This window comes from Ixodes scapularis, unplaced genomic scaffold (genome assembly GCF_016920785.2).
Source record: "Ixodes scapularis isolate PalLabHiFi unplaced genomic scaffold, ASM1692078v2 PGA_scaffold6__148_contigs__length_123643588, whole genome shotgun sequence".
NCBI classification, from domain to species: Eukaryota; Metazoa; Arthropoda; class Arachnida; order Ixodida; family Ixodidae; genus Ixodes; species Ixodes scapularis.
Genome location: NW_024609881.1, coordinates 84593971 through 84608106, shown reverse-complemented (window position 1 = coordinate 84608106; position 14136 = coordinate 84593971). Strand labels below are relative to the sequence as shown.

The 14136-nt window shown below is 48.1% G+C and overlaps 1 protein-coding gene across 2 annotated transcripts in view; it reads left to right on the top strand.

Moving 5' to 3' along the window:
* The window catches only part of LOC8028588 (protein singed), a 68094-nt gene that overhangs the window by 32356 nt on the left and 21602 nt on the right, over window positions 1–14136 (top strand). The window contains exon 1 of one of the 2 annotated variants that reach the window (XM_042294623.1): window positions 12769–13682. The exons of the other annotated variant lie outside the window; for it this stretch is intronic. Coding sequence (XP_042150557.1) covers window positions 13666–13682 — 17 coding nt within the window. The 5' untranslated portion in view covers window positions 12769–13665. Of the gene's footprint in view, window positions 1–12768; window positions 13683–14136 lie in introns of those variants that run through there. 2 annotated transcript variants of the gene reach the window in all.

Sequence of the window (14136 nt, the reverse complement as noted above, 5' to 3'; positions counted from 1 at the left end):
AGGACACAAATCGGATTTAAAAAAAAACACAATACAGTTTTAGACACGCTAGTCAAGAACATGGGTCAGGTAACGCAGATTTCCAATGCTCTCATTCCGTGATGGAAGTAATTGAACCGGGAAGATGGTTCCAGTCTTGGAAGCTACGAGGAAGGAAGGATGAATGAAATGTAGTCGAGTTAGCGATTGCATTTTTCATTGTCTCTTCTTGCTCGCTCAAATGATGACTATTCCTTTTTTACATCTAAGCCCGCGTCGATCATCCGCATAAACTTGGAAGCTCCAAGCTCGGCGACCTTTCACTCGTATTTCTTGCCTCGCGCGGCGCAAGAACGCCATCACCTCCCCGTGATTTTATTGCCATCCATTACTGACCTGTAACCTGTTCCCGAGACGCTATCACTATCCATTTCTGCTGCGATCCATGACCCTTTTCGTTGCTTGTTAGTCGTTATCTTGACTGTTTTTTTTTTTTTTTGTTGTTGCAGTTTTTTTGCCTATTTTGTCGCGCGCCTTCACTCCCCCTGTTTGGTGCATTCGAGCCCGGAGGTGAAGAAACGGGTAAACACCCGCTGTTATTCGAGGCGGGCAATTCGACGGACGCTAGCCGGTGGCCATGTGGCCTCGGCGGAGGCGCCCGCGGTGACTCTGAAAGGGTAAATAGAAAACAAGAGTGAGCGAGGGTTCAGCGATCTATATATGATCGTGCTTTTAAGCGCGCAATATACGTAGCTTATATGGCCGAGCTTCTCGAGAAAAGTGACACGTTTCACCGACACGCAGGTCACGTGACCTCATGACGTCACGTGACTTGGCTTTTGAACGGGACTTCGGCCCATTCCCAAAGGAATTGGCCGAATTGCGTGTTCGAAAACTACGTACCGCAGGCGAAATTGCGCTTTGTGAAACTTCCAGGTTGCCAGCCCGTACTGCACCGGCTACATTGCTTGGGATGGATGGATGCTAACGGCTGTACCCGTTCTATCGGGCGGTAGCTTGCGCCACCTAGCCTGGAAATGGAGAACCAAGTGTGATTTCTTTACCTCGGCCATATGCTTACCCTCTGCGATCTCGTAACTATCACCAGGATGACCTTTGGGGAATCGGGCAAAGAAAGTAAAAACTGCACCCCCGCTTCTTCTCTCCGGCGAGGGAGTCGCCAATTTTCCTCTGGTCAAACCTGAGCGGGCGTTGCTTCGGCGCTGGGCCCACTGGAAGGCAGGGTGGAGACTTTGGTCCGGAGCCACGCGAGAGGAAGTCCCAATTTTCCTCTGTCCCGCCTATCCCCAGCTGTTTCAGTTAGTTGTCGTCATTCAAATCGCCTTAGATAATTTCCACCAGTCTTCCAATCTCGTCCTTGTTATTGAAATGCACTTATCATCCATTCTTCCATTCTCGTCTGCAAACCCCAGCGCTCCGGCTAAATCTGTCGCCCCCTCCGGAAGGGGGAGAGCTAGCCCTGTGCACCTCGACACCACATGTTCTATTGTCTCGTCTTCCCTTTGGCATACAAATCACAGCGTATCCATCTCTTCTTACTTTGTGCTATATCTCCTAGTCCTCAATACTCCTGTTCTATTCCCGAATAACAGCGAGCTCCCCCGTGAATTATCGCATCAATGTTCCTTCCTTTTTTCCTGTTTTCGTCCCGTATACATAGTTGATTTTCCCTGCATTCTTTGCTCCCACATCTTTTCTCAACTTCTTTTGCTTTTTTTTTTTTTTTTTTTTTTTTTTTCTTCTTCCATAGACGTAGTCTGTTCTGCCCCCGCACTTGACTGTTGGTATTCGAATTTCAGTTTTCGGGTTCGGTTTGTCCATTTAGCGGTTCAAACTGGTTCAACACTAAAACGTTGAACCAGTGTTGCTAAAGATTTCAAGGGAAGTGAACGCTCGTGCAAACGGCGGCTAACCTCACTGGTTTCGTGATGGACTACTTCGTTTCGTAATGGTCCACTTCGTAATAGGCTACGTGACGAACACCGATGTTTTTTGTTTGTTTTTTGGCGACCCGTGTTACAGTACAGTTTGTTCACAACCAGGATTTCTTTTTTCTTTTTTAATTAGTTGGCATCTTTGTACCTGAACCCCACATGCATGTCGTGCGAACGGTATTCAATGCACCGCTACTTGGTGATGAGTCGGTAGAATTTACGTGCCCGCATGACCTGTTGACAATCGGATTCGCGCCGGGGCTGCACAAACAGTCCCCGCCTTGGCGTGGGATATTTTGTTCGCGTGTCTGCCAACTTTACAGGTTTTGTTCAGTGAGGGACCGGCGGTGGTGTCGGGATCGCCTAACATGTGGCTTCCACTGTTGCGCATGTCGTCCGAGACACCCGAAGCAGTCTTCGATATTCATCAATGTCGTCCGCAAGCCGCTCCTCATACAAATGGTTTTGGATGTTACGTTCTTTGTGTTGCATCCACCCTTTCCAGAAGCATATATAACAGCGAAGCTGTTTATGGCTGGGGTTTCGTGGACTTCTTCTTTTTTTTTTTTTGTAAGTGTGTGCAGTGTTTAAAAATAACGCTCGCACGCCGCACGCGCACGCCTTCCCCGTATAAAAGATTCGAAGTGAATAACCAAATTAAAGCGTTGACGAACGCACATGCAAGATGTCACCTATTTTAGGCTTTTGCTTTATCACAGTTACTGCTGTAGACGCCGGCACGTGCTGCGGCGCGTGGAACACCATTCCCTGCATTCTCCTTGATGCTTGGGTAATTTAGCGATAGGTCTATTCAGTGAATTAGTTATCAATGGCCACCATTTTCAAGATCAGTAGGCTCTCGGGTAGATAATAGAGGTTTTTCAAAGATTTGCCGCTGTGCGACCCGCGTCGGCCATGTCTACGCTCGCACCGCCCTCTCTTTGTCGTCGTTCCAAGCCGCTTGCGTGCCTAGTTTCCTTTCCTTCCGTCGCGCGTGTCTACTTTCCGTCGGGTGGCAGTCCCGTCGCGCGTGTCTACTTTCCTCCGGCTCCCCGGGGCGGCTATGTGTTGCGTGCTAAACAGCTTTGCTGGCCTTCTACCTTCACAGAGTGGAATGGCTCATGATTTTTTTTTTTTTGCGTCGTTTAGCGAGTTGCGAGTTGTTATATATTACTAACTAAAAAGTAAGCCCGTCAAACATAGTTTCATAAAAGCACTATGTCGTCTTTATTGACATTTAAAGTACAATAAAAAATATGTGCAACGTTTTAGGGCACGTTGAAGTCCTTCAAAACGAACTCTTGACTCAGGATTCGGCGAACAAGAACAGAGATCGTGTGCCTTTTCGCCAATTCTTCAAAGAAGTGTATTCTAAATGCCTTTCTTACGTGCCCACACAAAAAAAAAAGGTGAATTACGAGAGTATATTAATCAACGAACAAGTTTCAAACGAAAGGAGGTGAAACAACAAACAACTGACAAACTATACATTTTTACGAATGCAAAACTCCACATTTCAATTTTAATTACAAAAAAAAAATGTTTTGGCAAGCGTACAATTGGAAATAATAAACGTTATGCCTCTTAACAAATACGATGGTTCAACTTCAACGGCTATCGCGACATAGGTACATACGTTCCTCCTCAGACCTTTTCTCTTTGAGCTCATGAAGATGTTACCTGCTCCAAAATGAGCCACACAAATCCCTTTTCCGCGAATTGTTTTATCCGAGTCTTGAATTATTCCTGGCATTCTTCGAGATCCACTGATCACTTCCGGAAACCTAAACGTGCATATCCATACGAGGAATCGTCCTTCAGTCACCTAGCTATGTATTGAAATGTGTTTGTCCTTCTCCAGAAATTATTATCGTTTATTCTGTCCAGCTCGCCCGCACCTTCGCCTTAATTGTATGAACATCACAATCATCTTTCGTAACCGCTGACAGAGAAATGGAACTTACCGATCGGATCTTACCGGTGGAAAATGAAAGAACAAAACTTTCAAAGCTTAAACCGGAATTGCCGCTTTGCAGTATCTATACAAACCTTTAGGAAGCTCAATTGCATTTCACGAAGCATTATTCGACCCTAGCTGTAACCGGTAACCGAAACAGTGCGGGCGCCGCACGAAGACCGTTAGAAGCGCACGAGCAGACGCTTCGTCCACCTCGGCGACGCAGGCAACTCCAGAGTCCTTTGCGCGGCCGCAGCCGCGACGTCAGCGCCACGTGCAGCCTTTCAGCGCGTTGCGGTGGATGCGTGCATTCGCTCCTGTAAAGATCTAGGCTGAATTGCCCGCCAGGGGAAAAAGTTCAGCGCTGTCGGCCTCTGGTGGCATTTGCTTGAACCGCCAAACTGCATTCTCCTGGCACCGCATGGTGGCGTTTGCAAAGAAAAAGGTTTATACCAGGGATCTCAAACACCAAACACGCGACCCGCGGGCCGCATGCGGCCCGCAATTGTTTCGTGGCTGCGAGCACCTGTTCCCTCGGGCGCTGCATGCGCCATAATGACCTCTTGTCGTCCATTCATTTCCACTGGAAACGTAGCTCGGCACTTACCACATTTTAACATATCTGCCACTAATCTGTTTTCTTTCAGATCGACGATTGTCTCGTCTTACATACCGTTAAGATGAAAGCATTTTCTTGTAATTCTGCTACAAAAATCGTCGAAAAAGCAAGAACCAACGTACGAAAAAAAGAAAAAAAGTATTTCCAGACGTACCGAACTCGGATACTTCCCGAGGGAATTGAACGATACACTAACGATTCGGTGCTTGGTTCCTACAAGGCCATCGGCGCGCAGGCGCAATAGCGGCTTCTTCGTTGCTGAGGGCTTAGCGGGGGGGAAACGCGGTCTACGAAAACCCCATGTTGGCCCTCGACATTTCGCGGGTGGGCTATCTGGCCCCCATGCTCAAAAGAGTTTGAGACCCCTGGTCTATACAAACACATTTGGCTATCTTAAGAACTTACTCCGCCAGAGTTTACCTGATCAAGAACTTCCCACTTTTGATAACTTCCAACGCGGGCGAGATCGTGTACTCAAAGAAAAGTGCCAGGCGAGCTGTTGAATCGCATTCTACAACCAAGGAAGTGAAAGATGCGTATAAAAAGGTCACATGTACACATATAGAGGGACCGCGGGTGTAGCAATTAAAATCTGAAAACTGCCGTCTTCTTTAGTCGGCCGGTATGTGCGGAATTTCTTCGAAAATTGTTTTCACGTTTGTTTTAGCCTTTCATAATTGTGGAGGGCCTGTTATAACGTTGTGGCGCGCAGATTGCCCCAACATTTCCTCGTGGCGCAGTCGGCGAATCGGTGTAAATAGGATACGTTTTTGTGCCGCGCTTTGATGAGCCCTCGCATAACGCACGTTTGTAATAATTACGATGGCGGCATGCAATGGTAGTACCCCCTTAATAACTGCGCGCCTGTAATAAAAAATATATATAAAGATAAATTAAAGATACGCCGCTTGTTTGTTCTTTTTTTTCGTACATGGGGTAACGGCTCTTGGTGCTAAAAACTTCTCGCGCCTCTCGTGGGAATGCGTTTTTTTTTTTTTTTTTTAGCGTGTAATGAAGGATGGGGTGGAAGGGTAAAAAAACAAAAAAACGAGCCGGCATAACTCAAGCCTCCAGTTTGACGGTCGTCTGGAAGCTAGTTTCGCATCAGGATCCGCGCAAACGGTAAAATAGTGCACGAAAAAAAATAAACCTTGGTGTAAAGTTACGTGAACGAATTTCGTGTGAAGCGCCGCCATCGCGTCGTGCGGCAGAGTCATCGCTAACTGGTTTCGGTTTCGCGCCCTAAGAAAAGAAAAACAACGTATAGTAGCAGAAGCGCTGAGAAGATGTAAATAGACGAGGATGAAAATAAAAAAAGGGTTACTGGGAAGAAAGAGAGCAATAAATAAATAAATACCGTATGTTGATGATGCATGTGCTCGGTGGTTAATGGACCTGTCTGGGGTAGCAGAAGTTGTGCTGCTATGGCGCGCAGTTCGGGTCAGCTCTAGCAGACGACTTGCCTTCGGTATGGCTTTGGCTAGGCTTGGCTGGATGCGGCTATGGTGGCGCGGCGGGGGAGCTATGGCAGACGCGCGGGCGCGCGCATGGCTGCTTATCGGGCTCAGCGAGCCAGTCGGCCTGCTCGTCTGCGTAGCACGTGCAGTTAGCCCGCTTTTCCTTTTTGAGAAGAGCCCGTTGTTCCTTTATCTTGGTTTGGAATAATTGCAGTTCTTTCTATTCTACTCGCTCTTTTTTGCTGGGCGCGGACTTTCTTCAGCTTGGTGGGTGGCCGTGGAAAGGATCTGCACTGGTCACCTGGACGCGGACGGTGGTCAGTGACCTCGCTATGGCACCTTTTCACGCTGCAGCTGTTTTGGGACACGGTGTTTGTGATCACAGGCGACTTTCAGACTGTTCGGTGATCCTCGGTGCTGAAGCCTTTGTTTGTTATATGCTGCCATGTCTGTCTTGACTAGGCTTGAGTGACAGAACTCTCATGCCTTGTGTTCTTCAGACTGTCCACTTCCGACGTGAGATGGTGCGACAAAGGTCAGCGGTAGAGCCGGGATCACATCACTAACAGGCTATGCCTGGTTATAACAATTGGTATAATCGTTAGTTGTCGTATGCAGTGTCCACTCTCTGGGCAATTTTACACTCGAGACTGTGATAGTCGTCGAATCAGAATAGATGTCACAGCTCCCCTGACAAACGTTTTTATAACATTGTTATGGGACTATGTAGTAAGTTCCCCACGTCGACTTTCTTAGTGTAAAATGCTGTGGCATGTAGTCCATCGGATGTCCGGGGAATGGTGAACGGACAATGTCCTTCGAGCGGAAACTACAATTTTCTGAGAATAAAAGAAAGGCATTATGGCAGGGTCTTTCCCTACAATGTGTTAGAATGAAGCTCCTGCACACTGAAAATGCGCTACCGCGAAATTCATTATTTCTTAGAACTTGTGCCCAACACCCTTCAATGAGCACCTCCCAGTAGAAGTTGTGTCGGTCAGTCTACACCGAAGTGACTAGATATCCCTAGATGATTCGAGCTGTAGTTTGTTTCTTCATACCCTCACCAAGACAGACGTATTTTGCGGGACATCAAGAGGATTGTGTGTTTTTTCAGGTTCAGTGGACATCTGGAAAAAATTTGTCGTTGACTTCATTTGTAACCGAAACGAATGCTTTTTTCTTTTCTTTTTTTTTTCATGTTTTGATATAGACACAGCCGCCATTGCTCACCTTCTCTTGTCTTACCTAGTCTCACCGAGACACAGAGCCACTGAAACGGGCGTTCACGAGTCTACACAAAGGCTGGGGAGAAAGGTCAGAACGGAATAACAAATATCAATGACCTGGCTGCTGGTAATGGTGATGTGAAGTAAACGGAATACGAGCAAACAAAACTCAAGGTCGGTTATGGCGGCGCCCGTGCACAACAGCTACATGGCGTCTATACGCTAAGGCAATCGCGATTAGCATCCTGCATTCTGGAGCACCACAGGTCAAGGTTGTCCAGTTTCGACCCCCGGCTACCACATAAAAAAGTGGCCTCAAGCGCCAATCCTGTCCGTTAATCAACCGTGACAGCATCCTTGTCCGCCACACTTTCCTTTGTGGATTACTCCCTCGTTCCCCTCTGTCACCCTTTCTCTTGTTTCTTTTGTCTCGGCGTAACTCAGCTTGCCCGAGAACATGGAGACGCGTCACCTCTGCGCCCTTGTCCTTCCGCCGGCGGCGTCTCGGTCTGCTCGAGGGCACGGCGCATCGGTCTACCGTGGTGACCCGCGTAGTCGGCCCGACAGTTCCGAGTTGTTACACCGGGCGCCTGTGGGAAGCCTCGTGTCCAGAGGGCCGTGACGCTCTCCGGAAGGCCGTTGAACTGTGCCTCCTCCTCAGACCGGCCCGTCGTTCGCTTCGGAGGACAGTTCTTCGTTCGGCGGCACTGGACGCGCGAAGCGCCTTCTTGTTTTGTGGTTTGTTCATCCGCTTGTTTTCACTCCAGATGAGCCTTGTCGAGGTTGGCTCTTTCCTGGACGGCTGGACCTGATGTCCGCTTGCCGCCGGTCGCTGTGGTGCGAAACGAATCGTGTTGTCTGAAGATCTGTACGCGTCGAGGCGTTGTGTCGCCTTTTCTCTTCTCGGCGTTTGATCTGTCGAATCGTTCCTATACGCGTCCCTCAAGCTCTTTCGCCTGTGGACCCTAGGAATGTTCCATATCAAATCTAATAATTTTATTTGCTTGCATGCGAGGCGATGTGTCGGCTTTTCTTTGACCACTTTTGTCGAATACGTCTCTCAACTTCCGCTGCCTATCGACAGGTTCCTCCTCGTCAAATCGACCGTGCTGATCAATTCATTGCGCGTTGTTTGCATGCGAGGGTGCTGTCCAACCAGCTCGATAAGTTAAGGTTTTTGCTCAACTTTGTTTTAATTTCGTTATTGCCACTCATTTTCAATAACGATGTTGTTGCAGCCTGTCTTTTGGTTGTTTTTTCGTTCGTCCCCCCCCCCCCCCCCCCCTTCTCCAATCTGTGTGTCTGTCTGTGCATCGAAGTCTCTGTCCATTTCTTGCTGCGCGTTTCGTTGATCTCTTCAACACTTTAGTTCTCTGACTGTAAGTTGTCTCGTCACGCTTGTCTTATGGTATGTTTTTGTCTCGTTCTTTTTTTTTTCCCTCGATGTTTTTGGATAAAACCACTTTTAATCAATCGGTCAGTGTGTGCGTCTGCCTCTGACTTTATCCTTCTGTAAGTGACTTTCCGTTCGTTTTTCTCCGTCCGATTTTCTCCGTAAATTTCTGTCCGTGTATTTTTGTCCGGTCCGCGTCTTTCTGTTCGTGTCTCTGTGACCGTGTTTTCTCTTCGTGTGCTCCTGTTCGTGTCCGCGTCTTTTATGTGTCCGCGTACTGTTCGTGCGCCTGTCTTCTTTTTTTTTTTTTTTTCTGTCCGCGTCTTTTAGTTCCCGCGTCCTCTTGCCAATGTCCTTGTGTCCGTGTCCTTCTCTTCGCGTCCGTTGCATAATGCGCGTGTCGCAAACCGTGCCTGTCCCGCTTCGATGACGTTTCCTCGCAAGCGTCCCCCCTGCTCGCACGTTTCCCGTCCGTTTCGTTCCGCCATGCCTGTCCCCCTAAGCTCCGTTGTTCTTTTTTTTTATGCACATTTTTATGTTTGCCTGTACACCCTCTGGGTATGCTCTGTACTGTGGGCCGTAACACTGCGTGTGTTTATGACTGTCAAACTCTCGCAGATTGCCTTTACCTCAATCCATCTTCTCTTATTTTTTATATATAGTTCGCCCAGCTGTTTCGACTGTAGGCGTTTTTTAGCGTCTCGCATCGCACCTGTTTTGCTGTGCACTTTGCCCCTGTGTACTGTTTCTGCGATCCAGCCACGTGCTTCGTTTTTTGTTTTTTTTATGGTACGACTCGGGTGGTCTTGTGCACGCGTTGCTCGAAAAAAAAAAAAAAAAAAAAAAAAGGTAATCGATTTTGATTACAAATACTCTCGCTAAAGAAAAGTATTCAGTTAGGCAATTCGATTACGTGAGACGAAAAATAATTAGCCGTTACCTAAAAAAAGAAAAGAAGAACGTTACTTTTTCGATGGAGAGAGAATGAGATTACCTTTAATTAGTACAGTGCGAGTCTGCTTAAGTGCCATACATATTTTACAACATTTATTAGGACATTACGTTCAGGTGTCCAGACGTTCGTCAGCACTGAACGGACATGTCCTGAAGATAACACGAGTAACAAAAAGGAAAAAAAAAACTTTTCGTTGCAGGAACGGGTTATTTATTAGAATTTCTTGACGTTTTCTTTTTGTGTAGAAGCTAAACGAAATATTTGTTCTCTTTGCGGCAAGAAACCCTAAATCATCGCCATCAACTCTCGTGAAAGGCGTGAAAGCCAAGATAGATGCCTAGAGCCACTAAATGAGCTGCGTTAAGAGTATCGGCCACTGATCTCTATTGTAGTAGGCCAGTGGTATCGGCTCTCTGTTCCGCGACATTGTTGTGGGCGCCGCCATTTTGGTTCGTATGCAGAGCAGACGCAACTGCAAATCTTCATGATTCAAAAGTGCGACTTTCTCAGCATTAGATTCGGTGCTAGGACGCTCACGTAATATTGCTTTGCTCTGTTCCGAACTGTTCCAACATTTCTGGAGGGCGGAAAAGTGCTTCCTGTGATTTCAGATAACGCTTCAGGTAACTGGCAACCGTGATTTTAGGCCACAACGTGGGCAAGTGTCGTTACTCTGGAGCGTAGCTTATTTAGGGACACTTTCTGAAGGAACGAAAACAAGTGTCTGCGATAGATAAGGCACAACGTTTACTCACGTCTGTGGCGGTCAGCCTGTTCTTCCAAGGCTATGGATCTCCGGCAAAGAAAGTTACCGCTAGACCCTTCGATCTTTCCAGATGAACCGTTTGAAGTTAGCGGTCGCTGTGACTAAAAGAACTAGAATTAAGACTCGATTTCAAAAGTTTTGTCCTTGCCTCGCGCCAAGAGTACGCGCCGCACGAGCTTTTAATCGTGCGCTGATTGTTATTCAGCGAGCGTGAGCACTTTCGACAGATCTTGATCGCGTATGGCCCGATTGCAAGACGTCCGCAAAAACACGCCTTCGCTGGCGGCGGCCGTTATGCCCTTGGCCTTGGCTGCTTCGCTCACGGGGACCTGAATTTTGTCTGACACGCCAGGGAGTGGTCGGTCTGTTCGATGCCATCGGATGATGATCATCTGCACTCCCGCGTTGACCCGCACTCCCACGTTAAGCACTCCCGCGCTAACGGCGCTTTTCTGTCACATTAAATATTCTGTGAACTTGCGTTGCCAGGTATTTTATGTCATCGCATCTATTTCCCCACAGTCTATGCAAGTTTTCTCTTTCTAGAAAGAAACTCGGAAGGTTTATACGAGGGCTTAGTGTGCGTGTAGAAGCGAGAGTTGGAAAAAGCTGAAATTTCGTGGGCTGTCGGCACATCGAAGCTATTTTGTTTCACCCTATTGCTCTATCATTCCGCATAAATCTCTAGGAGGGAAGTATCTATACGCTTTTAATTCTCATGAGAGGATTTAAAAAAAAAAAAACTATTTATTTTTGATTTCAAATCTTAATTTTGACATTTGTAGGAAAACTCGTATATTAAACGTAACATCCTGTCCACGCATTAGCACCCGCCTCCACCCTTTCCCTCTGGCATAAACCCGACTGGCGTAAGTCCTCCTCGGTACGCCAACCTGCATCCAGTCAGTGACGGAACGAAATTGGACATCGGGCGTCGATTTTGAGCGAAAGTTCCGTCAATTTCGTTCTCGGTTGGGATCATTGCTGAAATCTCTAAAATGGACCATTTTCGGAATAAGTGAGTGAAAATAAGTGAGCACGTGCTCAAGAGAGCGCGCGCATTCCATCGAGCTTCAGTGACCTAGATTAGTACGCTCCTTCAACGTCCCTTCTATGCTTATTGTGGCCTTATCTTCTTGCCCACAAGTACCTAATACGCTTTTACGATCTCCTCCCTAATGCGCGCGTTGTTTGATCCTAGGAGTCCTCGAAGTCTGATTTCCCGCCAGGTGGCGCCAGTTATTTCTAAAATGGCTAGGCGGCTCAAGCCGTCGCCCGATTTAAAGGGTTCAGCCGTGTCCACTCATCCATCCACCCAAGGTTGCCACCTACTGAAGTCGCTCCTGACTCGGCGCACAAAAGGCACCTCCATTTTCGAAACCGAGCCACGTTTCGATGGTCGCGGGTTATCTAGGTCACCCTTTGATTTATTAGTAACGTCTCGTTTCAAGTTTCCGCGCAAACAAAAATCGGACCAGTTGGTTATCGGCGTATATATACCTCGCTTCCTAAACGTGTCAAGGTTTCGATTGTCTGTATTTCGAGGCCACTTTTTGCTACACCAACTTTGAGGGTTTTCACTGGCGGGGATCTGTCTTGCGTCTCATTTCCATAGTTATGAGTCGCAGGCAGCGGCTTTGCCTTGCTTGCAAGACGTGCGTGACTCAATTAAGTTCGCACTTTTCGTCTTCTACGCGCTCTTTGTTTTAAGTTCAGTGAAAAACTTCGAAAGGGGGCTGAGTTCGTGGGGAAAAGGTTATTTGTTTTCCTCGTATAGTACCAGACAAAATAAGAAAATTTATATTTTTTTCCCCCGCCCAGAAGATTAGAACGTGGTTAGGCTTAGTCAAATGAGTTTCTGAAAACGACTAGTTCGCTGTTCATGCTCGTTTACTCCGTGTCAACCTAACGCGTAGCGAAAAAAAAAAAGAAAAAGAATGCAAAGATGCTTGGGCGTAAAAGTGGACAACAAAAAGGTAAAGAAGCATCGGTGTCTCCTCCGACGCAAGCCGAGCGCGCTCCGGTTCTTGCTTAGGCCTGCCTCTTCTTTGGCCGTTATTATTATGACTTTTTTTTTCTGCTGCTCATCGTTTCTCATTATCGTGACTCGAATGCCGACGCTAGGCGAGCACGGCCCAACTCTGTGAAGCGAAGCTCGCTCCTTTTCTCCCAGAGAGAGACCAGGTCAGCTTGGTCGGCGATAGCCGCCGCCACCACCGCCGCGCCGCCACTTGCTGCTGCTGGTCCGTTTCCCTCGGCGGAGACGGTTCCGGTTGACCGACCGGCCGCTGCTTTCGCTCGCCGACAATGGCGCATCGGGCGCGCGTATTTGGGTTAACGGGCGAGGGGTACGGCCGCTTCCAAGTGGAGGCCTTCACCGCCGCCCCGCGACCGTCCGCGCAACAAGAGCTGCGAGGACCGCCCAAACTCGCCACAGCAGCCCCCGTTGGTGTGCCCTTCAAAGACGTGGTCGCTGGTAGCTGAGTTGCGTTAGGACTTGTGGCCGGGTCAGCAGCTACCTGGTTTTTTGGACGGTTGTTTTGGCATCATCTGTGTGTCCGCAGGCCCGGATCGCCGCAGTTCTTGTGCCCTCTTGGAAGACGTGGGTTCTGGTAGCCGAGTTGCCTTAGGACCTGTGGCCGAGTCAACAGTGCAGCTACCTCGTCTTTGGTGCTTAGACGGTTGTAAGCGCAAGGTCCTTGTGTCCAGGCCTGGATCGCCACACTTCCTGTGTCCTCTCCATAGACGTGGGCTCTGGTAGCTGAGTTCCCTTGGGACTTGTTGCCTTACCGGAACGTCCTGGTCAACGCTGCCACGTGGTCTTTGTTCTATCGGACTGTTGTTTCAAAGATTCACCCGACCAGGCACAGCTCGCCACAGTTGTGTCCTCTTCAAAAACGTGGTCTCTGGTAGCTGAGTTTCGTTGGGACTTGTTGCCGTGCCAGGACGCCTTGGTCAGCCCTGCTACCTTGTAGCCTGTCGTGCTCAAGAGTTGTGCGTCCAGGGCAGTTCGCCTCAGCTCTTGTGTCCTCTTCAAACAAGTGTCTCTTGACCATCGGAGCTGCCTTAGTCCGTGGTGTGATCCCCGATTTCGGTCTGGTAGCCAACGCCCTCGGACTGTCGCAGCTCGCCACAGTATCAGCTAGTGTCTTCCTCTTCAAAGACGTGCTTTCTTAGCGGCACTACCTTAATTGCTTAGTGCAGTTTGTTAGAACGGACAGCGGCGGTGGACCTCTTCCTTGCATCCTGGTGCGGTCTCGGAGGCTTCATCTTCAGCAACGTTTTTTGGGGCCCCACAGCGTCTTGAAAGGAATTTCTCTTTTGTACACAGGATTCCTGCGACTTTTGGCGTGTCATGAGGATCGACAACAGGTGTGGCACTCCAGATGCGTGCCGTTTTGGCATACGGGGTTTCGCCACCTGACTTTGAGGTGGAAGAGGAAAGGATTTGGTTATTCCTTCTGGGAGTTCATAGTGAAATGGCTCTTCAGTATAGGGTGTATTCCTCCGTATAAACCGCGGCATATAGTCGAAAAAAAAACAAAAACATTAGTTTGTTTCCGCTGGCACTTTTAAGTTGGAAATGGCCGGTCTTCATTTCGTACACACTGACAAAACGTTTCGCGCAGCTAGCAAATGGTTGCTGAGAACATAGGTTTTCTCGATCACTCTTTATTCCTTCATAAACACGTTTAGGTTGGTCTTGACCGATAAATGACTTTATTATACTTGGTCTTTTTTCGTGGGATACGATACGTGCATTCAGTGCGGGGAAGTTAGCCAAATATCAAACTTCACTCCAAAGTAGAATTGACATTTATATATA